The 26,210-nt window shown below is 38.0% G+C and overlaps 2 protein-coding genes across 4 annotated transcripts in view; both read right to left on the bottom strand.

Moving 5' to 3' along the window:
• The window catches only part of LOC143470529 (synaptic vesicular amine transporter-like), a 58,719-nt gene extending 34,275 nt beyond the window's left edge, over positions 1-24,444 (bottom strand). Inside the window, exons 1-10 of one of the 3 annotated variants that reach the window (XM_076968722.1) lie at positions 22,377-24,423; positions 21,725-22,057; positions 21,130-21,306; positions 20,842-20,984; positions 20,600-20,756; positions 20,111-20,273; positions 19,800-19,966; positions 19,583-19,721; positions 19,310-19,366; positions 18,815-19,021 (exon numbers count right to left, since the gene is read on the bottom strand). In XM_076968722.1, the coding sequence (XP_076824837.1) occupies positions 18,979-19,021; positions 19,310-19,366; positions 19,583-19,721; positions 19,800-19,966; positions 20,111-20,273; positions 20,600-20,756; positions 20,842-20,984; positions 21,130-21,306; positions 21,725-22,057; positions 22,377-22,473 (1,476 nt within the window). In that variant the 5' untranslated portion in view covers positions 22,474-24,423 and the 3' untranslated portion in view covers positions 18,815-18,978. Of the gene's footprint in view, positions 1-18,814; positions 19,022-19,309; positions 19,367-19,582; positions 19,722-19,799; positions 19,967-20,110; positions 20,274-20,599; positions 20,757-20,841; positions 20,985-21,129; positions 21,307-21,724; positions 22,058-22,376 lie in introns of those variants that run through there. The other 2 variants (XM_076968721.1, XM_076968726.1) reach the window with 2 other exon arrangements.
• LOC143470532 (chromaffin granule amine transporter-like) lies at positions 14,540-16,304 on the bottom strand. Its single transcript, XM_076968736.1, has 4 exons — positions 16,192-16,304; positions 15,543-15,690; positions 15,245-15,405; positions 14,540-15,170 (listed from the first exon to the last, which is right to left on the bottom strand). Exons 1-4 carry the CDS (start codon positions 16,277-16,279, stop codon positions 15,163-15,165), a joined length of 405 nt encoding a protein of 134 aa, XP_076824851.1. The 5' UTR covers positions 16,280-16,304; the 3' UTR covers positions 14,540-15,162.
• Positions 24,445-26,210: the final 1,766 nt, after the last annotated feature.

Raw genomic sequence — 26,210 nt, 5'->3', positions numbered from 1 at the left:
AATTACGTCATAAAGTATAGAAGAGGCGAAAAACATTTATTGCAACGCAGGGTGGAATATGACGTTGAATGGGAACGACGTTGGGTTGGTTCCAAAATCATAGACCGTTTATGAGCCAATATTTGTGGCACTATAACTGTTGGCATTGTAGGTTTTTCGTATCACAAATCATGACTAAATGACACAGCTGAAAATACCGACCAACAACAAATTAAACTGCCTGCAACCCAATGTTACAACCTGTGTAAATTTCTTATTACTGGCCTAGCTGACGCTACAACCAATGTAGGTCTTGAAACCAAGCAAACCTCGTCAGCAGCCGAAGTTCAAGGTAACCAGCGACTGGAGGTCAGGGAACAGTCTTTTCACTGAATCTGCCCCTGCACAGAACACTAATAACTTCACCTTCACCAACGACGTTTCCCTTGACAACCATTGACCGATATTGATTAACCACTATAGGCTCTGAAAGCAACTGGGGTTGCTTACAACTCAGTGTGCTTACAGACGAAGCGGCCAACCTTAAGGTAATTATGTAATTTACAACTATGACGATTGTTGACAAGCCTGCCAACAAATTGTTGGTATAAATTGTGACTCGAAAACGCAACCTGGAGTCAATTGAAGTATCAGTTTCATCATTAGACTTCCTTTCTTGTACAGGGTATGGATGAACCGGGTATACCAAAACAAAAGTTAATGAAAAGAATTGCTTCAAATCGTGCCCGCTTACAGCCGTGATACGACTTAACTGAACTCAGCTTCATGACAAAACTGTAGAACACGGAATTAAATTACTGTCCTAGTCGTTCCAAAGAGCTTTGGAAAAACCCCCATGATATGTGAGTCACCTTGACCAAAGCAAGCATTAACGATAACAGGACAACAAACGCCACGATGGAGTAGGCAACTGCAAATGTGTCGTCACGACACGAAGTTTAAAGGAAGCTGAAAAAGATATTTTTTGATGTAGCCTAGTTTGGGAAAGTTAGACGTCAAAAATTTTTTGTTACTAGTGCCTCATTAGCTCTTAGTATGACATGTGCTAACGTAGGCTACGGGTCAAGAACGACAAAAGATGGTGATAAATTGCTGGTAACAACTAGCACGGCCACTAAAACTATAAGACAAGAAATAGGAATAAATTTACAGTTGCATTTACAACCACGTTGTTTGACCATGAGCAAATGAACAGGAAACGATCCCAGGCTGAAACCGGGTAGCCTATGTGGTGGCCATAGCTCATAATAATGTTGACGACCCATCGGCACTGTTATCTTCATGAGACATTGTCAAAGTTTATGACGAATAACAAACCGTGTAATAACGAAAATGCCGACAAACAACAAATTAATTTTCACTGAATCTGCCCCTGCACAACACAGCTGATAACTTCACCTTCACCAACGATGTTTCCCTGGAAGTGCTTTCAAAGAAGCAGGAATTTAGGAGAGACGTGTTGCCTACGGATGGGTAACGACAACCGACAAGCCAACCAACAGCCGAGTTTGACTAACAACTATAGGCTCTGAAAGAAACTGGGGTTACTTACAATACAGTCTGCTTACAGACAAACCGGCGAACCTTAAGGTAATTATGTAATTTAGAACTATGCCAACAAATTGTTGGTATAAACTGTGACTCGAAAACGCAACCTGGAGTCCAATACTAATTGACAATTGACAAAGAAGCCATCAACGAAAATTCAACGTATCAGTTTCATCATAAAACTTCCTTTCTTGTACAGGGTATGGATGAACCGGGTATACCAAAACAGAAGTTGATGAAAAGAATGGTTTCAAATCATTTACAGTCAAATCCATATTTGTACAATGCAAGCAACAATGGTAATATAGCGACAGAGTATAATGTGTCGACAAACGTCACGTTGTAGACACCAACTATAAACTCGACTTCAACTTGGCAAACAATTACGTCATAAAGTATAGAAGAGGCGAAAAACATTTATTGCAACGCAGGGTGGAATATGACGTTGAATGGGAACAACGTTGGGTTGGTTCCAAAATCATAGACCGTCTCTGAGCCAATATTTGTGGCACTATAACTGTCGGCATTGTAGGTTTTTCGTATCACAAATCCTGACTAAATGATAATGATGAAAATACCGACCAACAACTAATTAAACTGCCTGCAACCCAATGTTACAACGTATTTCTTATTATTGGCCTATCTGATGCTACAACCAACGCCGATCTTGCAACCAGGTAAACATCGACAGTAGCATAAATTTCAATGTAACCAACGACTGGAGGTCAGGGAACAGTCTTTTCACTGAATTTGCCCTGGCACAGAACAGCTAATAACTTCACCTTTACCAACGACGTTTCCCTTGACAACCATTGACCGAGATTGATTAACCACTATCGGCTCTGAAAGCAACTGGGGTTGCTTACAACTCAGTGTGCTTACAGACGAAGCGGCTAACCTTAAGGTAATTATGTAATTTACAACTATGCCGATTGTTGACAAGCCTGCCAACAAATTGGTGGTATAAATTGTGACTCCAAAACGCAACTTGGAAAATTCGAAGTATCCGTTTCATCATTAGACTTCCTTTCTTGTACAGGGTATGGATGAACCGGGTATACAAAACAAAAGTTGATGAATAGAGTTGCTTCAAATCGTAGTTACTTACTTACAGCCATGATACGACTTAACTGAACTCAGCTTCATGAAAAAACTGTAGAACACGGAATTAAATTACTGTCCCGTTCCCAGCGCCCTTAAAGGTGCTTTGTCCACCATGTTCAGATGCTGGGAATGCTTCTACTGCTTTAAAGCTTGAATTGTTTTGTTTTATAGCCCTAGTCGTTCCAAAGAGCTTTGGAAAAACACCCATGATATGTGAGTCACCTTGACCAAAGCAAGCATTAACGATAACAGGACAACAAACGCCACGATGGAGTAGGCAACTGCAAATGTGTCGTCACGACACGAAGTTTAAAGGAAGCTGAAAAAGATATTTTTTGATGTAGCCTAGTTTGGGAAAGTTAGACGTCAAAAATTTTTTGTTACTAGTGCCTCATTAGCTCTTAGCATGACATGTGCTAACGTAGGCTACGGGTCAAGAACGACAAAAGCCAAAAGATGGTGATAAATTGCTGGTAACAACTAGCACGGCCACAAAAACTATAAGACAAGAAATAGGAATAAATTTACAGTTGCATTTACAACCACGTTGTTTGACCATGAGCAAATGAACAGGAAACGATCCCAGGCTGAAACCGGGTAGCCTATGTGGTGGCCATAGCTCATAATAATGTTGACGACCCATTGGCACTGTTATCTTCATGAGACATTGTCAAAGTTTATGACGAATAACAAACCGTGTAATAACGAAAATGCCGACAAACAACAAATTAATTTTCACTGAATCTGCCCCTGCACAACACAGCTGATAACTTCACCTTCACCAACGATGTTTCCCTGGAAGTGCTTTCAAAGAAGCAGGAATTTAGGAGAGACGTGTTGCCTACGGATGGGTAACGACAACCGACAAGCCAACCAACAACCGAGTTTGACTAACAACTATAGGCTCTGAAAGAAACTGGGGTTACTTACAATACAGTCTGCTTACAGACAAACCGGCGAACCTTAAGGTAATTATGTAATTTAGAACTATGCCAACAAATTGTTGGTATAAACTGTGACTCGAAAACGCAACCTGGAGTCCAATACTAATTGACAATTGACAAAGAAGCCATCAACGAAAATTCAACGTATCAGTTTCATCATAAAACTTCCTTTCTTGTACAGGGTATGGATGAACCGGGTATACCAAAACAGAAGTTGATGAAAAGAATGGTTTCAAATCATTTACAGTCAAATCCATATTTGTACAATGCAAGCAACAATGGTAATATAGCGACAGAGTATAATGTGTCGACAAACGTCACGTTGTAGACACCAACTATAAACTCGACTTCAACTTGGCAAACAATTACGTCATAAAGTATAGAAGAGGCGAAAAACATTTATTGCAACGCAGGGTGGAATATGACGTTGAATGGGAACAACGTTGGGTTGGTTCCAAAATCATAGACCGTCTCTGAGCCAATATTTGTGGCACTATAACTGTCGGCATTGTAGGTTTTTCGTATCACAAATCCTGACTAAATGATAATGATGAAAATACCGACCAACAACTAATTAAACTGCCTGCAACCCAATGTTACAACGTATTTCTTATTATTGGCCTATCTGATGCTACAACCAACGCCGATCTTGCAACCAGGTAAACATCGACAGTAGCATAAATTTCAATGTAACCAACGACTGGAGGTCAGGGAACAGTCTTTTCACTGAATTTGCCCTGGCACAGAACAGCTAATAACTTCACCTTTACCAACGACGTTTCCCTTGACAACCATTGACCGAGATTGATTAACCACTATCGGCTCTGAAAGCAACTGGGGTTGCTTACAACTCAGTGTGCTTACAGACGAAGCGGCTAACCTTAAGGTAATTATGTAATTTACAACTATGCCGATTGTTGACAAGCCTGCCAACAAATTGGTGGTATAAATTGTGACTCCAAAACGCAACTTGGAAAATTCGAAGTATCCGTTTCATCATTAGACTTCCTTTCTTGTACAGGGTATGGATGAACCGGGTATACAAAACAAAAGTTGATGAATAGAGTTGCTTCAAATCGTAGTTACTTACTTACAGCCATGATACGACTTAACTGAACTCAGCTTCATGAAAAAACTGTAGAACACGGAATTAAATTACTGTCCCGTTCCCAGCGCCCTTAAAGGTGCTTTGTCCACCATGTTCAGATGCTGGGAATGCTTCTACTGCTTTAAAGCTTGAATTGTTTTGTTTTATAGCCCTAGTCGTTCCAAAGAGCTTTGGAAAAACACCCATGATATGTGAGTCACCTTGACCAAAGCAAGCATTAACGATAACAGGACAACAAACGCCACGATGGAGTAGGCAACTGCAAATGTGTCGTCACGACACGAAGTTTAAAGGAAGCTGAAAAAGATATTTTTTGATGTAGCCTAGTTTGGGAAAGTTAGACGTCAAAAATTTTTTGTTACTAGTGCCTCATTAGCTCTTAGCATGACATGTGCTAACGTAGGCTACGGGTCAAGAACGACAAAAGCCAAAAGATGGTGATAAATTGCTGGTAACAACTAGCACGGCCACAAAAACTATAAGACAAGAAATAGGAATAAATTTACAGTTGCATTTACAACCACGTTGTTTGACCATGAGCAAATGAACAGGAAACGATCCCAGGCTGAAACCGGGTAGCCTATGTGGTGGCCATAGCTCATAATAATGTTGACGACCCATTGGCACTGTTATCTTCATGAGACATTGTCAAAGTTTATGACGAATAACAAACCGTGTAATAACGAAAATGCCGACAAACAACAAATTAATTTTCACTGAATCTGCCCCTGCACAACACAGCTGATAACTTCACCTTCACCAACGATGTTTCCCTGGAAGTGCTTTCAAAGAAGCAGGAATTTAGGAGAGACGTGTTGCCTACGGATGGGTAACGACAACCGACAAGCCAACCAACAACCGAGTTTGACTAACAACTATAGGCTCTGAAAGAAACTGGGGTTACTTACAATACATTCTGCTTACAGACAAACCGGCGAACCTTAAGGTAATTATGTAATTTGCAACTATGCCAACAAAATGTTGGTATAAACTGTGACTCGAAAACGCAACCTGGAGTCCAATACTAATTGACAATTGACAAAGAAGCCATCAACGAAAATTCAACGTATCAGTTTCATCATAAAACTTCCTTTCTTGTACAGGGTATGGATGAACCGGGTATACCAAAACAGAAGTTGATGAAAAGAATGGTTTCAAATCATTTACAGTCAAATCCATATTTGTACAATGCAAGCAACAATGGTAATATAGCGACAGAGTATAATGTGTCGACAAACGTCACGTTGTAGACACCAACTATAAACTCGACTTCAACTTGGCAAACAATTACGTCATAAAGTATAGAAGAGGCGAAAAACATTTATTGCAACGCAGGGTGGAATATGACGTTGAATGGGAACAACGTTGGGTTGGTTCCAAAATCATAGACCGTCTCTGAGCCAATATTTGTGGCACTATAACTGTCGGCATTGTAGGTTTTTCGTATCACAAATCCTGACTAAATGATAATGATGAAAATACCGACCAACAACTAATTAAACTGCCTGCAACCCAATGTTACAACGTATTTCTTATTATTGGCCTATCTGATGCTACAACCAACGCCGATCTTGCAACCAGGTAAACATCGACAGTAGCATAAATTTCAATGTAACCAACGACTGGAGGTCAGGGAACAGTCTTTTCACTGAATTTGCCCTGGCACAGAACAGCTAATAACTTCACCTTTACCAACGACGTTTCCCTTGACAACCATTGACCGAGATTGATTAACCACTATCGGCTCTGAAAGCAACTGGGGTTGCTTACAACTCAGTATGCTTACAGACGAAACGGCTAACCTTAAGGTAATTATGTAATTTACAACTATGCCGATTGTTGACAAGCCTGCCAACAAATTGGTGGTATAAATTGTGACTCCAAAACGCAACTTGGAAAATTCGAAGTATCCGTTTCATCATTAGACTTCCTTTCTTGTACAGGGTATGGATGAACCGGGTATACAAAACAAAAGTTGATGAATAGAGTTGCTTCAAATCGTAGTTACTTACTTACAGCCATGATACGACTTAACTGAACTCAGCTTCATGAAAAAACTGTAGAACACGGAATTAAATTACTGTCCCGTTCCCAGCGCCCTTAAAGGTGCTTTGTCCACCATGTTCAGATGCTGGGAATGCTTCTACTGCTTTAAAGCTTGAATTGTTTTGTTTTATAGCCCTAGTCGTTCCAAAGAGCTTTGGAAAAACACCCATGATATGTGAGTCACCTTGACCAAAGCAAGCATTAACGATAACAGGACAACAAACGCCACGATGGAGTAGGCAACTGCAAATGTGTCGTCACGACACGAAGTTTAAAGGAAGCTGAAAAAGATATTTTTTGATGTAGCCTAGTTTGGGAAAGTTAGACGTCAAAAATTTTTTGTTACTAGTGCCTCATTAGCTCTTAGCATGACATGTGCTAACGTAGGCTACGGGTCAAGAACGACAAAAGCCAAAAGATGGTGATAAATTGCTGGTAACAACTAGCACGGCCACAAAAACTATAAGACAAGAAATAGGAATAAATTTACAGTTGCATTTACAACCACGTTGTTTGACCATGAGCAAATGAACAGGAAACGATCCCAGGCTGAAACCGGGTAGCCTATGTGGTGGCCATAGCTCATAATAATGTTGACGACCCATTGGCACTGTTATCTTCATGAGACATTGTCAAAGTTTATGACGAATAACAAACCGTGTAATAACGAAAATGCCGACAAACAACAAATTAATTTTCACTGAATCTGCCCCTGCACAACACAGCTGATAACTTCACCTTCACCAACGATGTTTCCCTGGAAGTGCTTTCAAAGAAGCAGGAATTTAGGAGAGACGTGTTGCCTACGGATGGGTAACGACAACCGACAAGCCAACCAACAACCGAGTTTGACTAACAACTATAGGCTCTGAAAGAAACTGGGGTTACTTACAATACATTCTGCTTACAGACAAACCGGCGAACCTTAAGGTAATTATGTAATTTGCAACTATGCCAACAAAATGTTGGTATAAACTGTGACTCGAAAACGCAACCTGGAGTCCAATACTAATTGACAATTGACAAAGAAGCCATCAACGAAAATTCAACGTATCAGTTTCATCATAAAACTTCCTTTCTTGTACAGGGTATGGATGAACCGGGTATACCAAAACAGAAGTTGATGAAAAGAATGGTTTCAAATCATTTACAGTCAAATCCATATTTGTACAATGCAAGCAACAATGGTAATATAGCGACAGAGTATAATGTGTCGACAAACGTCACGTTGTAGACACCAACTATAAACTCGACTTCAACTTGGCAAACAATTACGTCATAAAGTATAGAAGAGGCGAAAAACATTTATTGCAACGCAGGGTGGAATATGACGTTGAATGGGAACAACGTTGGGTTGGTTCCAAAATCATAGACCGTCTCTGAGCCAATATTTGTGGCACTATAACTGTCGGCATTGTAGGTTTTTCGTATCACAAATCCTGACTAAATGATAATGATGAAAATACCGACCAACAACTAATTAAACTGCCTGCAACCCAATGTTACAACGTATTTCTTATTATTGGCCTATCTGATGCTACAACCAACGCCGATCTTGCAACCAGGTAAACATCGACAGTAGCATAAATTTCAATGTAACCAACGACTGGAGGTCAGGGAACAGTCTTTTCACTGAATTTGCCCTGGCACAGAACAGCTAATAACTTCACCTTTACCAACGACGTTTCCCTTGACAACCATTGACCGAGATTGATTAACCACTATCGGCTCTGAAAGCAACTGGGGTTGCTTACAACTCAGTGTGCTTACAGACGAAGCGGCTAACCTTAAGGTAATTATGTAATTTACAACTATGCCGATTGTTGACAAGCCTGCCAACAAATTGGTGGTATAAATTGTGACTCCAAAACGCAACTTGGAAAATTCGAAGTATCCGTTTCATCATTAGACTTCCTTTCTTGTACAGGGTATGGATGAACCGGGTATACAAAACAAAAGTTGATGAATAGAGTTGCTTCAAATCGTAGTTACTTACTTACAGCCATGATACGACTTAACTGAACTCAGCTTCATGAAAAAACTGTAGAACACGGAATTAAATTACTGTCCCGTTCCCAGCGCCCTTAAAGGTGCTTTGTCCACCATGTTCAGATGCTGGGAATGCTTCTACTGCTTTAAAGCTTGAATTGTTTTGTTTTATAGCCCTAGTCGTTCCAAAGAGCTTTGGAAAAACACCCATGATATGTGAGTCACCTTGACCAAAGCAAGCATTAACGGTAACAGGACAACAAACGCCACGATGGAGTAGGCAACTGCAAATGTGTCGTCACGACACGAAGTTTAAAGGAAGCTGAAAAAGATATTTTTTGATGTAGCCTAGTTTGGGAAAGTTAGACGTCAAAAATTTTTTGTTACTAGTGCCTCATTAGCTCTTAGCATGACATGTGCTAACGTAGGCTACGGGTCAAGAACGACAAAAGCCAAAAGATGGTGATAAATTGCTGGTAACAACTAGCACGGCCACAAAAACTATAAGACAAGAAATAGGAATAAATTTACAGTTGCATTTACAACCACGTTGTTTGACCATGAGCAAATGAACAGGAAACGATCCCAGGCTGAAACCGGGTAGCCTATGTGGTGGCCATAGCTCATAATAATGTTGACGACCCATTGGCACTGTTATCTTCATGAGACATTGTCAAAGTTTATGACGAATAACAAACCGTGTAATAACGAAAATGCCGACAAACAACAAATTAATTTTCACTGAATCTGCCCCTGCACAACACAGCTGATAACTTCACCTTCACCAACGATGTTTCCCTGGAAGTGCTTTCAAAGAAGCAGGAATTTAGGAGAGACGTGTTGCCTACGGATGGGTAACGACAACCGACAAGCCAACCAACAACCGAGTTTGACTAACAACTATAGGCTCTGAAAGAAACTGGGGTTACTTACAATACATTCTGCTTACAGACAAACCGGCGAACCTTAAGGTAATTATGTAATTTGCAACTATGCCAACAAAATGTTGGTATAAACTGTGACTCGAAAACGCAACCTGGAGTCCAATACTAATTGACAATTGACAAAGAAGCCATCAACGAAAATTCAACGTATCAGTTTCATCATAAAACTTCCTTTCTTGTACAGGGTATGGATGAACCGGGTATACCAAAACAGAAGTTGATGAAAAGAATGGTTTCAAATCATTTACAGTCAAATCCATATTTGTACAATGCAAGCAACAATGGTAATATAGCGACAGAGTATAATGTGTCGACAAACGTCACGTTGTAGACACCAACTATAAACTCGACTTCAACTTGGCAAACAATTACGTCATAAAGTATAGAAGAGGCGAAAAACATTTATTGCAACGCAGGGTGGAATATGACGTTGAATGGGAACAACGTTGGGTTGGTTCCAAAATCATAGACCGTCTCTGAGCCAATATTTGTGGCACTATAACTGTCGGCATTGTAGGTTTTTCGTATCACAAATCCTGACTAAATGATAATGATGAAAATACCGACCAACAACTAATTAAACTGCCTGCAACCCAATGTTACAACGTATTTCTTATTATTGGCCTATCTGATGCTACAACCAACGCCGATCTTGCAACCAGGTAAACATCGACAGTAGCATAAATTTCAATGTAACCAACGACTGGAGGTCAGGGAACAGTCTTTTCACTGAATTTGCCCTGGCACAGAACAGCTAATAACTTCACCTTTACCAACGACGTTTCCCTTGACAACCATTGACCGAGATTGATTAACCACTATCGGCTCTGAAAGCAACTGGGGTTGCTTACAACTCAGTGTGCTTACAGACGAAACGGCTAACCTTAAGGTAATTATGTAATTTACAACTATGCCGATTGTTGACAAGCCTGCCAACAAATTGGTGGTATAAATTGTGACTCCAAAACGCAACTTGGAAAATTCGAAGTATCCGTTTCATCATTAGACTTCCTTTCTTGTACAGGGTATGGATGAACCGGGTATACAAAACAAAAGTTGATGAATAGAGTTGCTTCAAATCGTAGTTACTTACTTACAGCCATGATACGACTTAACTGAACTCAGCTTCATGAAAAAACTGTAGAACACGGAATTAAATTACTGTCCCGTTCCCAGCGCCCTTAAAGGTGCTTTGTCCACCATGTTCAGATGCTGGGAATGCTTCTACTGCTTTAAAGCTTGAATTGTTTTGTTTTATAGCCCTAGTCGTTCCAAAGAGCTTTGGAAAAACACCCATGATATGTGAGTCACCTTGACCAAAGCAAGCATTAACGATAACAGGACAACAAACGCCACGATGGAGTAGGCAACTGCAAATGTGTCGTCACGACACGAAGTTTAAAGGAAGCTGAAAAAGATATTTTTTGATGTAGCCTAGTTTGGGAAAGTTAGACGTCAAAAATTTTTTGTTACTAGTGCCTCATTAGCTCTTAGCATGACATGTGCTAACGTAGGCTACGGGTCAAGAACGACAAAAGCCAAAAGATGGTGATAAATTGCTGGTAACAACTAGCACGGCCACAAAAACTATAAGACAAGAAATAGGAATAAATTTACAGTTGCATTTACAACCACGTTGTTTGACCATGAGCAAATGAACAGGAAACGATCCCAGGCTGAAACCGGGTAGCCTATGTGGTGGCCATAGCTCATAATAATGTTGACGACCCATTGGCACTGTTATCTTCATGAGACATTGTCAAAGTTTATGACGAATAACAAACCGTGTAATAACGAAAATGCCGACAAACAACAAATTAATTTTCACTGAATCTGCCCCTGCACAACACAGCTGATAACTTCACCTTCACCAACGATGTTTCCCTGGAAGTGCTTTCAAAGAGGCAGGAATTTAGGAGAGACGTGTTTACATTTTGCCTACGGATGGGTAACGACAACCGACAAGCCAACCAACAACCGAGTTTGACTAACAACTATAGGCTCTGAAAGAAACTGGGGTTACTTACAATACAGTCTGCTTACAGACAAACCGGCGAACCTTAAGGTAATTATGTAATTTGCAACTATGCCAACAAATTGTTGGTATCAACTGTGAATCGAAAACGCAACCTGGAGTCCAATACTAATTGACAATTGACAAAGAAGCCATCGACGAAAATTCAACGTATCAGTTTCATCATAAAACTTCGTTTCTTGTACCGGGTATGGATGAACCGGGTATACCAAAACAAAAGTTGATGAAAAGAATGGCTGCAAAGCGTGCCTGCTTACAGCCGTGATCCGACTTAACTGAACTCAGATTCACGACAAAACTGTAGAACACGGAATTGGATTACGTCATAATTACTGTCGTTTTCCCATCACCCTTAAAGGTGCTTTGTCCACAATGTTCAGATAATTAAAGGTAACGAGAATTTGTGATGCGGATGAGAATGAGACATGTCGTGAATAGATTTTTGCTAAACCTTTTCGTGTATATGCTAATGTTGTGTCTATGTTACATAGCCTTTTGTATATATGATATACCAGTCATCGTGTAAATTGTAACGTTTACATCATGGTTCAACTTTTGCAATTTTCACCTGTTACCGATTGGAGACTACAGCCGTTATAAACAGAAGCTGTAACATGTTCAGAAGAAATTTCACAATAAATATTTAATGTTTTCAACAATATTTTTTGAATAATTAATCTTTAAGCTTCTTTATTACTTGGTTACTGCGTAAAATAGAAGCTTCAACGGACGTGTGCATCGCTGTATAGGTGACACATATTCATAAATCAATCATTTGACCAATGGTTTACGTCAAGCTGTAAAATCTCAGGCTATAAAACACATACAAGAAATATTATCATATTAATTTACGAAGTGGGATAATAAAAATCTAAACACGTTTTTTTCCAACTGAAATAGCTTACACCATCTGTAGCGTCCCTCTTGTCTCCACAATTATAATTGGTACCACAAATGAAAAGATAATTCCGCAAAAAATTTCATAAACGCAAAACTGCTTAAAACATTTGAGGTGTAGGCTGACTCCAATTTTTTGGTTGTAACTTGCCAGTGGCAGGCTAGGACCACCTACACTAAACATTTAATGAACTCTGCTAGGAGAGTAAGAGTGAACGAAACGCCTAAGCACCTAATTTATACACGGTACAAAAGATTTCGTATAAAAATAATATCACCGATTTTGACGTATTAACACTGTCCTTAATATTCTTCATTTAAGTCTCATGAGTTCGTTTACTAATTGCAGTAATCATGTCACAGATTCAACAACAAATGAAGGTCATAGCAAAGCAATAATCTATGTAAATGGTGTGGGTGTGGGTCATTGTAATACCGTTGTTGCTTGCATTGTACACATATGGTTTTAACTCCAAGTGATTTTTCCACTGAAAGGTCGGAATAACTGAAATTGAAAATAAAATGGATTCGATGAAAAATCAATCAAATCGACAACTTATCATGTAACCAATAAAATGAATGAGCGTGGTGAACGTATAATTGGTTTACTGATCTTAGTATGAGGTAGACTCTACTTAGTAGAGTCTCGTAAATTGGAACCAATCCATTACCAGGATGTTTGTTCAATTTTAAGTTGATGTGTGTGGTACAGTATATTGAAACGAAATAGAACACAGTGAATTAAATTTAAGAAAAAACTCTCAGGTTTGAAAATCAGCACTTACCCATGGTTGACAGAAGGACGAAGTTGATGAAAAAAATACAGAGCACGTTAAGCAAAGCTTGCATTTTGTTATTTTCTTCAAGCCAAATCATGTTGATTTTTTTTACCAAGAGTCGCTTATGATTAGAGTTTCGCAATCCTAGCTTAAATCCCTGTATTAATAACCGCATGGAATTCATACTATAATGAATATTATTGATAATTAATTTATTTTTGTAATAATTTAACTAATAATTTTTCTAATAGGTATACGTTACGATTCATATGTAGGCTCACATGACTACGTAGAAGGTACTCATGCATATTACAGACGATTTTTCCAGTCGTACTGCATTACTTAAATTAAAACTGAAATTGTATGAAAACACTAAAAGTGGAAATGCAAAATTTGTGTGTATCGTCAAAATGTTTTCAAGTAAGCTCATTGATGAATCCTGCAAGTATTTGAACAGCGCATCCTTGGCACAATAATGAATGGACAGTATATAATTTCAAACTGCAAACCGAAAACTAATGTTATACTTTTGCAACCACTTTTTGCTGTTGGAGTTGCTGTTTTAACTTTTATCACGCAATCATTGGAATGGCATTTTATGTTACTTTCCTCCACAGACAACAACAAAAATTAACAAAACTTTACAATATTTGCACCTTCTAAATATACCGATGGCAGCCTTTGATTTGAAGAACCGTTTCGAAAACTACCATAAAATTATTTGGTTCAATGCTTTTGACAGGACTCAGATGCACTTTGCATGGTTTCCAAGTGTTTGTGAAACATTGACAACAGCTATAGTTGAAAACATTGTATCGACAAGCAAACCATTTGAAAAGTAGACCCAAGCATTTAAAATATTTTGCTTAATATTTTGACAACAGCCAATTATCTATTACTAAGCGATGTGTTTACGATTGCACGTGGGCCTACCGAAGCGATGGCCCCTCACCACGTGTGTCACAAGTCTAGGCCTACTATTCGGATCCGGGCAAACTCATATCGAGGCTGTCTGACGTGCGTGTTGCTTTCTAGCCTTGCATTAATCAGAGTAAGATGAAGCCAATGACACAGGAAATTCAAGGGAACGCATGCACGACAGTCATTTGCAAAGTTTGAATATTGTCGATTAAAGTTTAATCTTTTGCTTAACTTTACAAACAGTTCAATATCATGTACAAGGGAGGTTCGTAAATAAAGCATGCAATTGCACAAGGACACTGTTAAGCACATCACCGAAGTAAGGAATCATTGTTTGAAATGTCATATTTTCGGCTTTCTTCGAGCGTCCACGACAAAAATCATTATTTAAACGTTGTTGTTGGAACTTTTGGAGCCGCTGAATGACACAGATTAATATCACAGAGCAAGCAACATAACTTAAGCAGAGTAACAACACTATACTGTATGGATTATTTATCACATACTGGGACAGTATGAAGAAATTTTTGGTTTTGCAAGAAAACCTTCGACCAACTTCTTATTTCTGTTGATAAATATTTCGTTATTTCAAGCTTATCGCGTTGCTGACGCTTAGCGGCACGTGTATACAAACCCTGTATATACCGTACAAAGACTGTAACAGTGTGTAGGCTGTACTTTATCAAAGTGCATAAGACCCTTTCTCCGCGTTTACATTTTATACTGCCGATTGCGGTTTCCTCAAATTCCAGAACACAAGGTTACACGTGGCGTGCACCATGCACATAAACCCCATCATCCACATGACATAGTGGAAGTTTGAAGTGGTCAGGATTGCGCAATAACACTAGAGACCTTAAAATAAACATAACTTTTAAATTGATGCCTAGCCAATCGTATAGCTTAACGTCACATTTACTAAATATTACCTGCAGCGAAACTAATGCTGAAGCCACAATCCGCAAGTGCAAAGACGGTCCCGTAATGGGAATTATGATTAGCTTCAAGCAACGAAGGCAAGTCGGGATAAATACTACCGGTAATAAAGTTAATCCCATAACCAATTGTGGGGACAGTTATGAACAAAAAGCTGACAAAAGGAAATAATTTGGAATTAATTAATTATTTGTTGTTTCTTGTAAATTACTGACGATAAAAATATTCAAAAGTTTCTAGGCAAAATCAGTAATTTTTTCAAACAATTTTATGTCAATAAAAACTTTGAACCTTGGCGAAAGTGTCAACATAATTAATCCGATAAAGAGAATCACCATTCCCGTCACTGTATCTATCCAAGGCCAGTTATTGAAAGGAAGTTTGCGGATCAGAATGGCTGACAATTCAAATCCAACAATCCCGTATAAAAAAACATCACCTAGGTATACAGTTACATATTAAAATACGCTGATTATTTACCAAATTTAGGTTGGATCTCTCATTAGCTTGGCATTTAGGTGCTCCAGTTTGAACGCTAAGTTTATGATAAAGTATCTTGCTAAGCTACTTAGTTAATCGCAGCAAACCTGTTATAAATATATAAACACACACACACACATATATATATATATAATACAGTAAGTATTACCATTTCATTTTGCAGAGGTTTATTGTACCGATTTTGCTTTGAACAACAACAGACCTAAAGTTCACTTAACTGTAGTTTAGAACATATTACTTATCATTCAAATTTTATACATGTCGAGTCCCATATTAACGAAAGGAGCACACCATCTTAAGCGTAGCAGAATTGACTCAATGCAAAAGTTTGCTAGCTACTAGAAAACAGACTTAATGTTTACACAAAACATGCGAGTAAGTGTTATAAACTGCTGAAAAATTTAAGCATAAAAATGCTAATAAGACTACATAGTCATACCCAGTTCCAATTTGGAGGGTTGAAAACGAAACAGCAACCAGTCTGGAAATCCACCAATTAACACCCCTAACACGAATCCAGTTATCATCAGACCTTGTAAAGCGAGCAGAATGCAGCTGACATTGGGTAACTTCATAAGGGTCATTGGCTTCTTGTTCTAATGCAGATGACCAGTTTTTGTACCAATCTTACAAAATCAACACAATTGAAAAAACGCAGAAAATTATCAGCAATCAAAATACTGCTCACTCTTTCAATCTTTAGACCGATGCAGAAAATTTGACAGAAACCGATCACAGTTATCACAACGACAAATACAAAAAAACGGTATGATTTTATCTTGAAAGCTGTCCATCCCTTTCGCGAATACCGGTCCAGGTTCAAGAGAAATAGGCATGACACTTACATTCGTCGTCGGTCAGACAGTCGATATGCTTATGCAGTTTACAAATTGATATGTAAAATTGTAACGTCCTTATCCTCGTATACTCCACAACTTGTTTGCATTTTCCATTGAAAGATAACGTTACACAGAGAAGCTATCCATTCAACAACATCTACCTGTCATGCCTATTGCCATCGATGACAAAGTCGTCCTGAACGTTTTTGCTCTTTCCTTTTTGTCATTAAAGATCCTGGCCAACATGGTCATCCCGCCCACCGTAACACATGAAGATCCTATGCCATGTAGAGCGGCCGATACAAGTAGAACAGTGTACGACTGGCCGAATCCATAACCTGAAAATGAACGTTTTCATAGTTTAATCGAAACAAGGTAAAGTTGCATCTGTAGCTTGTCCTTATGATGTCTTTCTCGTTGCGGCCCAACAAGAGTGACTAAGTATGACAAAAAGGTAGGTTATAATACCAAAATAATGTTAAGCCGTTAAGTTTTCAAAATGTTGTTTTATCTAAACTTTAGCTATGGATAAATAATAATTATCAACACCTTCTAAAAGATTATTTTAACTTTCCAGCCGTCTATAACAAACTTTCCATCACACAGGTGAGTTCAAACAGCAGAGGTGACAATAGTTTGTACAAATCGACAAAACATAAGAAAAGACAGACATTGTGTTTCAAAATGCAGCTGTTAATCTAAGAGAATGAGCAGAAAATTGTACAACAAAGAAGCACAACAAACCTATTGCAGTTAAAAGAAGGGCCACAATTCCTACAAACATAGGAACACCGTATCCGAACCTGTCAATCAATGAACCAGATAATAGGTTAACCACCGACTGAACCGCTGGTTTAACAGCGAAAATTGCAGCAGGGTGGACATTCTGTGTTGCTAGAATAGCATGTTCATCATCTCTGAAATTTTGTGGCGTAACGCCTTGTATTGCTGCTGTCAGGTTTGTTGCTGTCAGGTTTGTAGCTGTCAGGTTTGTAGCTGTCGTGTCTGACGTAGCGTTTGCCGACAAACTAATGTAGTTGCGTGGGTCTATATTCGAGATGAAGTGAGTATTGCTGAAGTCGGCTTGTAAAAACTGAACTGTAAAACAGCGAACCAAAATTGCAAACTAAAGAATTAATAGATTATTAAGGTAAAAATTGCAACTGCATTTAGTAATACTGTGTCGAGATAGAAAGGTTTCAAAAATGCTTTAGACTTTTTAGAAAAAGGGCAAAGAACTTTAGGAATTAAAACATTAGGTTTGAAAGTCGGCACCTACATGTCATCGATAAAAGACCGAAGTCGATTATCATCAGCAGATACACGATAAACATGGCTTGAAATATTTTCTTACTTCCTGCTTGTTATTAGAAACTCATTTTATTTCAATACGAACGCTTTCCTGTTATTGTCTTCGTCAGTACTTTTGCATATGAAAAAATCTATTTCCTCGTCTTCTAGTTTCGTGACCAGCAACCTAAATAAACTGAAAATGAATAGAATCTTTCCGAGTTACTCTCTCAGTGGCAAGATTTTATCGACCTTCTGTAATTAACAATAGAAATTGTCGAAATACATTGATTATTTTCAAGATTACAAGCGTTGTAGGCATCTCATCAAAAAATTTCCCACGGGAAAGCAGCACATAAACTTTTTTACGGAGTAAAGAAGAATTATTGCTTTAGTTAAATTTTAATTGGTTTTCAATGTTACGCATCAATTATTTTGAACTCCACATTTGAAGAAAATGAAAATCTTATGTTACGCGCAGTTAATAACACGCAAAGTCTTACGCAGTTAACTTAAGTCGCTGACCATCTCACGATACGTGGTGAGCGACTTAAGTTAAACTCGAATGACCCACATAAAGCGTAATCAATAAAGATGAAGTGAATGACGTTAAAGTAAAAGGTTTTTATGCTTTTAGAAATACGTTCGGCGTAATTGATGGATTTATTGTCAGATTATACCAGAGCTTTTTTCGATTGATTTTTAACTTATTGAGTAATCTTGTGAAATATAATTGCTTCAGGCAACAGGAATACCAGGTTATATCATATAATATGTAGAAAGATCGTCTCGTAATTAAAGCAACGCATTTGACCACAACCTCAATAATGTCATCCCACTGGATTGTTAACTCAATCTTAAACAGAAATTAAACAAAAATTTATGAAAACTCGCATACCCAAATCATTTGCAATGTTTTTTTTATTAGTGGTAACGTTTCATTTATTTCACAAAAATCGCAATATAATACAACGTTCATAGCAAAAGCACGCTATCACACAAGGACATGGGTAAACACATAACTGAAGCAAGGACTCATTGTTTGAAATTATGTCTTCAGCTTTTCGTTGCTTCTTGAATAAAACTCACTCAAGTTTTTAAACGTTGCTGACGACCCTTGTCGTGACTTTTGAGTTGACGCTGAAAGATAGCGATTAATACTAGATTGTTTGCAGCCAGCATACTATAAGCATTAGGTTTGTTATTCGCCATAAAATTAGACAATAAAAATAAAACTTAAACTGTATACACTACAAACGTTTTTGCTATGTTTCGGGAAGTATTTAAGTTTTGTGCAAAATGTCCATGTGATTATCATGATATGTCATGATATTACGTGATTGTTGTTATGTTGTGATTCATATCTCATAAAGATAAAAGTGCAATGGGTGGTCAACGTTATTATAATGAGCTATGGCCGCCACTTACCCGGTTTCAGCCTTGGATCGTTTCCTGTTCATCTGTTCAAGCTCAAACAACGCGGTTCTAAATGCAAGAACTATAAATTTATTTCTATTTCTTGTCTTATAGTTTTAGTGGCTGTGCTAGTTGTTACTGGCAATTTATCACCATTATTTGGCTTTGTCGTTCTCGACCGTAGCCTACGTTATAGTACATGTCATACTAAGAGCTAATGAGGCACTACTAACAAAAAATTTTTGACGTCAAACTTTACCAAACTACATCAAAATTTTTTCTCACATTTGTTTATCAAATATTCGTCCCATCGAAAAGATCACGACCACTATAAATGTGGCGTACAACAAGCAAACACAAGCAGACAGCAACATCAATATGACGTAGGTCGAAGCCTGCACGACTGCACTGGCGGCATAAATACCTGCAACCAAACAACAGTTACTCATTACTGCGTAAATAGTAGTCACATTATGTCATACTCATAACTACGGATCGTGACCTGCAGTAAAACCAACACAGATGATAGCATCCGCCGATCCGTATACGGTTCCGTAGTTTGACATTCCACTAACTGCTACCAGCCTTGCCAAACGTGGATAAACACAACTGGCAACCAACCCACATCCACAGCCAACAGCAAACAAAAAGATCATGATGTGGAATAAGCTGAACAAGAAGCAATATCTCGGTACGTTTGAACTGATATCTTTGCCTTTCTGGCAAATTCCTTGTGATAAAAATGTTCAGAAACTATGAATTTGTAGACAACGTTTCAATCTTTAAACTTTTTGTATCAAAATACATTTAAACCTTGATGAAAGTGTTATTGCCAACAGTCCCAAAGAAATGATGACCATTCCCGCAATCATCAACGGGAAAAGAAAGCGGCAGGAAAGGGGCGAAGAAGGGACCAAACTTGCTGTCAGCTGGAACCCAAAAAACGCAGGAAGAAAAACAAGAACCTTACCGGTACCTGGAAACAGTTCATTGTAAAAATAAAATTACTTGTGTGAGAAACTTTGGCTTACAGTTTTAGCTACTTGATATTTTGTCTCTAAAGCTTGTAATTGAAACTATAGCTTTAATGCAATTTAGTAATTGGTAACTAAATAACTGATCAGAACCTAAACTCGTTTTAAACCAAAGTTCTCGGAGCAAAATCCTTGGCTAATCGGAAATTGGCCTCCACAATTTCTTATCAAGTTTTTTTTACAAAAAAACGACGGTAATGTGGACAACATAGACAGCTGAGATTTTTTAAGCATGAAAATGCATATAGGCTGATATTGGCAGTTTTACCTGAAATTAATTCGGGAAATGACATAAAACGACAAGTTAACCAGCTTGAAAATCCGCCGAACAATACTCCTACCACCAACCCAAGTATCAGAAGGGCTTCCAGCACTAGCATGTAGAAGTGTTTCGGGAATTTCCACACGACGATTGGTTTCTTATCCTAATACAGATTATAATTTATTCTCTAACGATCTCACAGAGACAAGCATGCCTAATACAGTCAAAATATCAATCAATGTATTAACCTTTTTAACTTTTTTGGTGTCCAAATAATTGTGGAAAAGGTGACAGAGTCCGAGCAAACTTATAGCCACGGCATTGACAAACAACGTAGCTGCATTTGTAGTAGAGTTAACTGGGTCCAATACGCTCCATACTGCCAGTCCACCTTCATTGCAAGTTTGCAACAGCGTGAGGTAATACACTCTACTAAGTTGATGTTGTCTGAACCGTGTTAACCAAACAAACTAGTAATAGGCATATAATTGTAATGCTGTCATGTTTAACAAACACCCCTTGAACACAGTATCCACCTGATATGGAAGCTGCTATTGATGCCATAGTCAGCCCAAATATTTTTCCTCGTTCTTCATGGTTGTTGAAGGTCTTTGCCAGCATAGTCATCCCGCCTACCGTAACACATGAAGACCCAATGCCATGTAAAGTGGCCGATAAAAGAAGAACAGGGTAACTCCGGGCCAGGCCAAATCCTAAAATAAACATTTTCAGATAACTAAAACAATATTAAATGGTTTTTAGGACGCTTCTTTATAATAACTTTGTCAATGCAGACCAGTAAAAATGAATCCACATCAAAGAGTCCAATGTTAGAACAAGACAAATCTAACAATGTTAAGTGGACTAGACGTCAGAGAATGTTGGACCTAAGCTTATACTTTGAACAACGAGTCACTGACTCGTTCTTATAAGACTAAACCAATCTTTATCCTTTAATGAACAAAATTAATTTTTGCTCTCCCCCTCCCAATTGAACAAAAGCATTGTTGTAGATTTGTCTGAGATGTGCAAAAGTAAAAAATGAGTTTAAAAAGTGTTGAGTTGATCTGAGTGAATGAACTTCATATATGTAAAAATATAGACTACTGCAGAGTGGTAAAAGTAACCGACCTATTGCAGTTACGAAGAGAAGTCCGGTTCCAGTATACATGGCAACCTTGTGCCCGAATCTGTCGATGATTGGACCTATAGTAACGCTGGAATAAGCTTGAAATATCCATTTAGTAGCATAAATGGTGGCTTTGTTGAGGTTTTCAAATAAAGGAAAATCTTTTTCAGCTTCCTTTAAACTTCGTGGCGTGACAACTTGCTGTGCAGACGACACATTTACAGTTGCCAACCCCAACGTGGCGTTTGTTGACCTGGCACCGTTAATGCTTGTTTCCGTCAAGTCTGAGTCACATATCATTGGTGTGTCCCCAAAGATCTTTGGAACAATCAGGGCTGTAAAACAAAAGAATTAGAGCCTTAAAGCAGCAAATGCATTCCCAGCATTGTAATCCAAGCACATGATATCAAACCCCAACATCAACTACAAAAATAGTTTGCAGTAAAGTGTATTTAAAGAATTTTTTTGTTTTAAGAACTGGACAAAAACTTTTAGCTAGCTTGATAAAGTCTGACATGACGCCTTTGTATGTCTTCCAAGTTGTTTATAAAAAAAAACAATGCAATTACTGACAATGTACCGAGATTACAAATCTTTTGGACATAAACACTCATTAAATGCTGAAAAATCCCAGGTATTAAAACAAACACTTACACGTCATCGATAGAAGCCCGAAATTGGTTGCCATAGTGAGAGTGACGATAACCACAGCAACCACTTTGAACATGAATAGTTTTTGATTGGAATGCATTCTTTCTTTGCCTTGGGTGAATGATCTACGAGCTTAGTACAGTATTTACGATAGCTTAACTTAATGCTTAGATGCTTAATAACTTAATGATTCAGAAAAACGAATTTGTAATTGGTTCAGTTGGGATGCCAGCCTGGCCGTACACTGGTTTGGTCCTGCCATGTTATATATCGAGAACAAAACGCGGCGCCGCGTACTTTGACGCGATGCTGTCGGTTCTGTCTGCCATTGTTAATAGTTGATTAAGATCGTACGAAACGCAGAATATATACAGTACACCACAACACAACCATTGAGATGAGCATATATTCTTCTTCTTTGATAACAACAACATAAAACAAAACTACATAAAACACAAGTTGCTTATTTGAAATAACACTCATTTAGTCTCAACCAAATACCACATAATGTTGAGGCGCTTATCTTGGCGCTTTTCAGCTTTTGCCTCGCACAGGTACTGAAATATTTCTTTGACGTCGCTATAACAGCCACAACTATTAGCGCAGTGCCGTACCGCAGCGCTTTCTGTTCGTTCTCTGACAGAGTAGAACCGTTTTGGTACAGACCAGTGTGCGGCTATAGGCTGGCATCCGTTGAGCGGTATATGTATGTAGGCCTAATAATAACTTCAAAGTATAAAATTTACTTCTAAATTCTAATTTAATAAACTTCTTTATAAACTGCATTAAAAAATTAACTACAAATAACATATACTTGTTAACCTTGTGGTTATTTCATTGCATACGACGATTACTGTTCAAACTTGATAAAAATTAATGAAACGTTTGGCTTACATATATGATATTATTACTTTGTTGATACAAAAATCCACTGGTATTAAAACAGTTCTTATTTTACCAGTCTATAACAAAAGTAGCACCATACTTTTGGCTTCTCACAGTCAACGATGAAGAATAAATACAACATTGCAACTGACCGCAACACTGTCTGATACCAGTAACCTATTTCAACTGGTCGTCGGCAAATAACCAGTTGCAGTAACCAAATTGACAAAGATGCGATTATTTCACGGTAAAAATTCGTGCTTTCGATGCTATTTTCAACAGTTTCTTGTTGACCAATGTTATGCCGTAGTAAATTAAATCTGACTTCAATTAAACCCTAAAATCAACTTTGTTCATATGCTGCGTGACCTACATGCAGTGAAATAATTCCTTCGAATTGACAAACCTGTAACTTCAGCCTGAAAGTGCGACTTAAAAGCTACTGTACAAGCGTTATTAGTAGGGAAACCAGTTTTTTGACCTAAAAACTTTAAATTTTGACCTTAAAATTTGCAAATTTTGACCTTATTTTGAACTAAAAAGTTTAAATATTGACCTTATTTTGACCTAAAACGTTTAAATTTTGACCTCATTTTTAAAAACGCTATAGTGATAGTCTCTACACTGTCTACAGCAACTTTCTAATCTAAAGCTGCATTTAAAATTGACAAAACGCTTTTCTAATCTTGACTTTTTTCGTTTTTGCGTAGGCCTATTAAGATTGACAACTTGCAGTTTCAAATGCAATGCCTTCACATCGTGACGTCACCAAACGCGCTGAAAAGCCTTCTCTCTCTTTGTGGCTTTGGTTCTAAGTAAAATTTGCGGCACTGGAATTGTTTGCGGTATAAGAAAAGAGAAAAACGGAAGAATAATATTACAAAATGGTTACAAAATTACAAGTTTAATAGATTTTGACCTAAAAAAGACCTAAAGAAACAATTTGACCGTATTTTGACCTAACGTAACATTTTGACTTTATTTGACCTAATAACTTCTATACCACACGTCATACAAAGCTGAAATTTGTTTTGTGCATGTTTGATAACATTCTGGGCAGGTTAAAAAAAATTGACCATATTGACTTTTGGTTGCCCTAGTTATTAGTTATTACATGCGTACATGAAACAACTTATCCGCCCTTACACTTATTCTGCAGCTGAAGCTGATAAAGTCTGACATCATGTCTCAGCAACCACAACGAGCGGTGTGCCCAGGGCTCTCACAAATGCAAACCAGAAAATCCCTAAAGCTATGCCAAAAAATCCCTAGATGACATGAAAAATCCCTAAACCATAATTAGCGCGTTATACTATTATTTTATCACTAGGGCGATTTTTTTTTGACCTAAAAACAAAAGTTTTTGACCTAAAAATTGAAAATTTTGACATTAAAAAACTTTTTTTTGACAAATTTTGACGTATGAAGAACTCAAGTAGTTAAATTACGCATTATTGTACAAAAAGTTAAAATTTATTGTAGTAAAGAAGGTCAAAAATCTGAACACAGACCTAGTCTATTCTGAAAAGGGAAATGAGCTAATTACAAATCATTGCCAAAAAACTGCAACAAAAACTGTTGTACAATGTAAAATGACAAGTTCACAAATAAGTGCATTGTGTAGTCTATAGGTCTAGCCTACTATTGTCCATTATGTACAGCTACTCATTTCAGCAGCAATGTGTTCATGTACTTCAGTATCAATGGCATTGCTTTTAGCACTCTTCAACATGTCAGGATGGTCTTTTACATACAGTTTGTCAGCAGGTATATCAAGGGACTTCATTCCTTGTTGTGTATGTAACAATCCAATTAAGCTTTCTCGCTTCATACAATTTCTGTGGTCTGTTTTTATCTCTTTCAAAGTGCTGAATAGTCTTTCAGCGGGGGCATTGCCAAAGTGTAGTGACAACAAGCATGCAAGCAACAACATTACGCAGATTTTTGTATTTTAAATCTCCAATCACTGATTTTTGAGAATCAATCAACAAATCATGCAGAAACACTCCAGGTTTTAAATAGGCTAAGCAGTTTCAATTACTCTTTAAAATTTCAAAAAAACTTCTAAATGAACAGAAACAAGTAGACTAGGGTACAAGAATATTTCCCAACACTTTTAACGCCGATTTAAATAAAATAATTTGTTTTAATATTGCTACTCTCGCGATATTATGGATTGATCTAAGTCGATAAGACGTTCGGCAAAATCACTTGTATTTTAGACAGCCATGAACATGAACGTAATCCTCTACAGTCTACACCAATGTTCCCTCTAATTTTTCACGAGTCTGAGCAAACACACTGACTCCCTGAGCTATTTTAAGTTCTATTAAGTTCCAATTTGGAACTAAATCCCTAAAAGTGAGAGCGCTGACTGTGGCCATTATTATGCGTTTATTTTATTTTCAACTCAGCTTGGATTTTTTTCTTGTGCGCAGGCGCAACACAGATTTTCTGTGCGTGGACACCGTGTCAGTAAAGCGCATTTGCGCATGCGCGCAGCTTAGAGGAAACATTGCTCTACAGTCAAATCACAATGCAGAATGATTCCTCCACCAAGGATTCCTCATTTCCTTGGCAAGGAAGCACATGGCGGAAGCATGATTAACATAGAAATCTTATTAAGTACTTTATACCTATCAACAGTTTCAAAAATCCCCAAAAATCCCTAAATCATCAAAATCCCTAAACTTGTCCCTAAAAGGGGCTGAAAGTTCCAATTTGGAACTAAATCCCTAAAAGTGAGAGCGCTGGGTGTGCCGTAATCTGTCGGCTTTGAAAAAGCAAACCACATGTCGCTGAATGCTGTTCTAGTTCTGTTATTAGGATTAACCTAAATTCAGCGTCTTCAATCGACCGTTCCAATAAGTAACATCTGCCCAGTGCTGCAATAATGAGCTAGAAGGCTGGTAGACTGGAACTGACTTCAGCTCGTCGAAGGAACTGAAAAAC

The sequence above is a fragment of the Clavelina lepadiformis genome, chromosome 9 (genome assembly GCF_947623445.1).
Source record: "Clavelina lepadiformis chromosome 9, kaClaLepa1.1, whole genome shotgun sequence".
Classification (NCBI taxonomy): domain Eukaryota; kingdom Metazoa; phylum Chordata; class Ascidiacea; order Aplousobranchia; family Clavelinidae; genus Clavelina; species Clavelina lepadiformis.
Note: the sequence above shows the minus strand (reverse complement) of the source record. Positions and strands in the feature narration are given on the sequence as shown.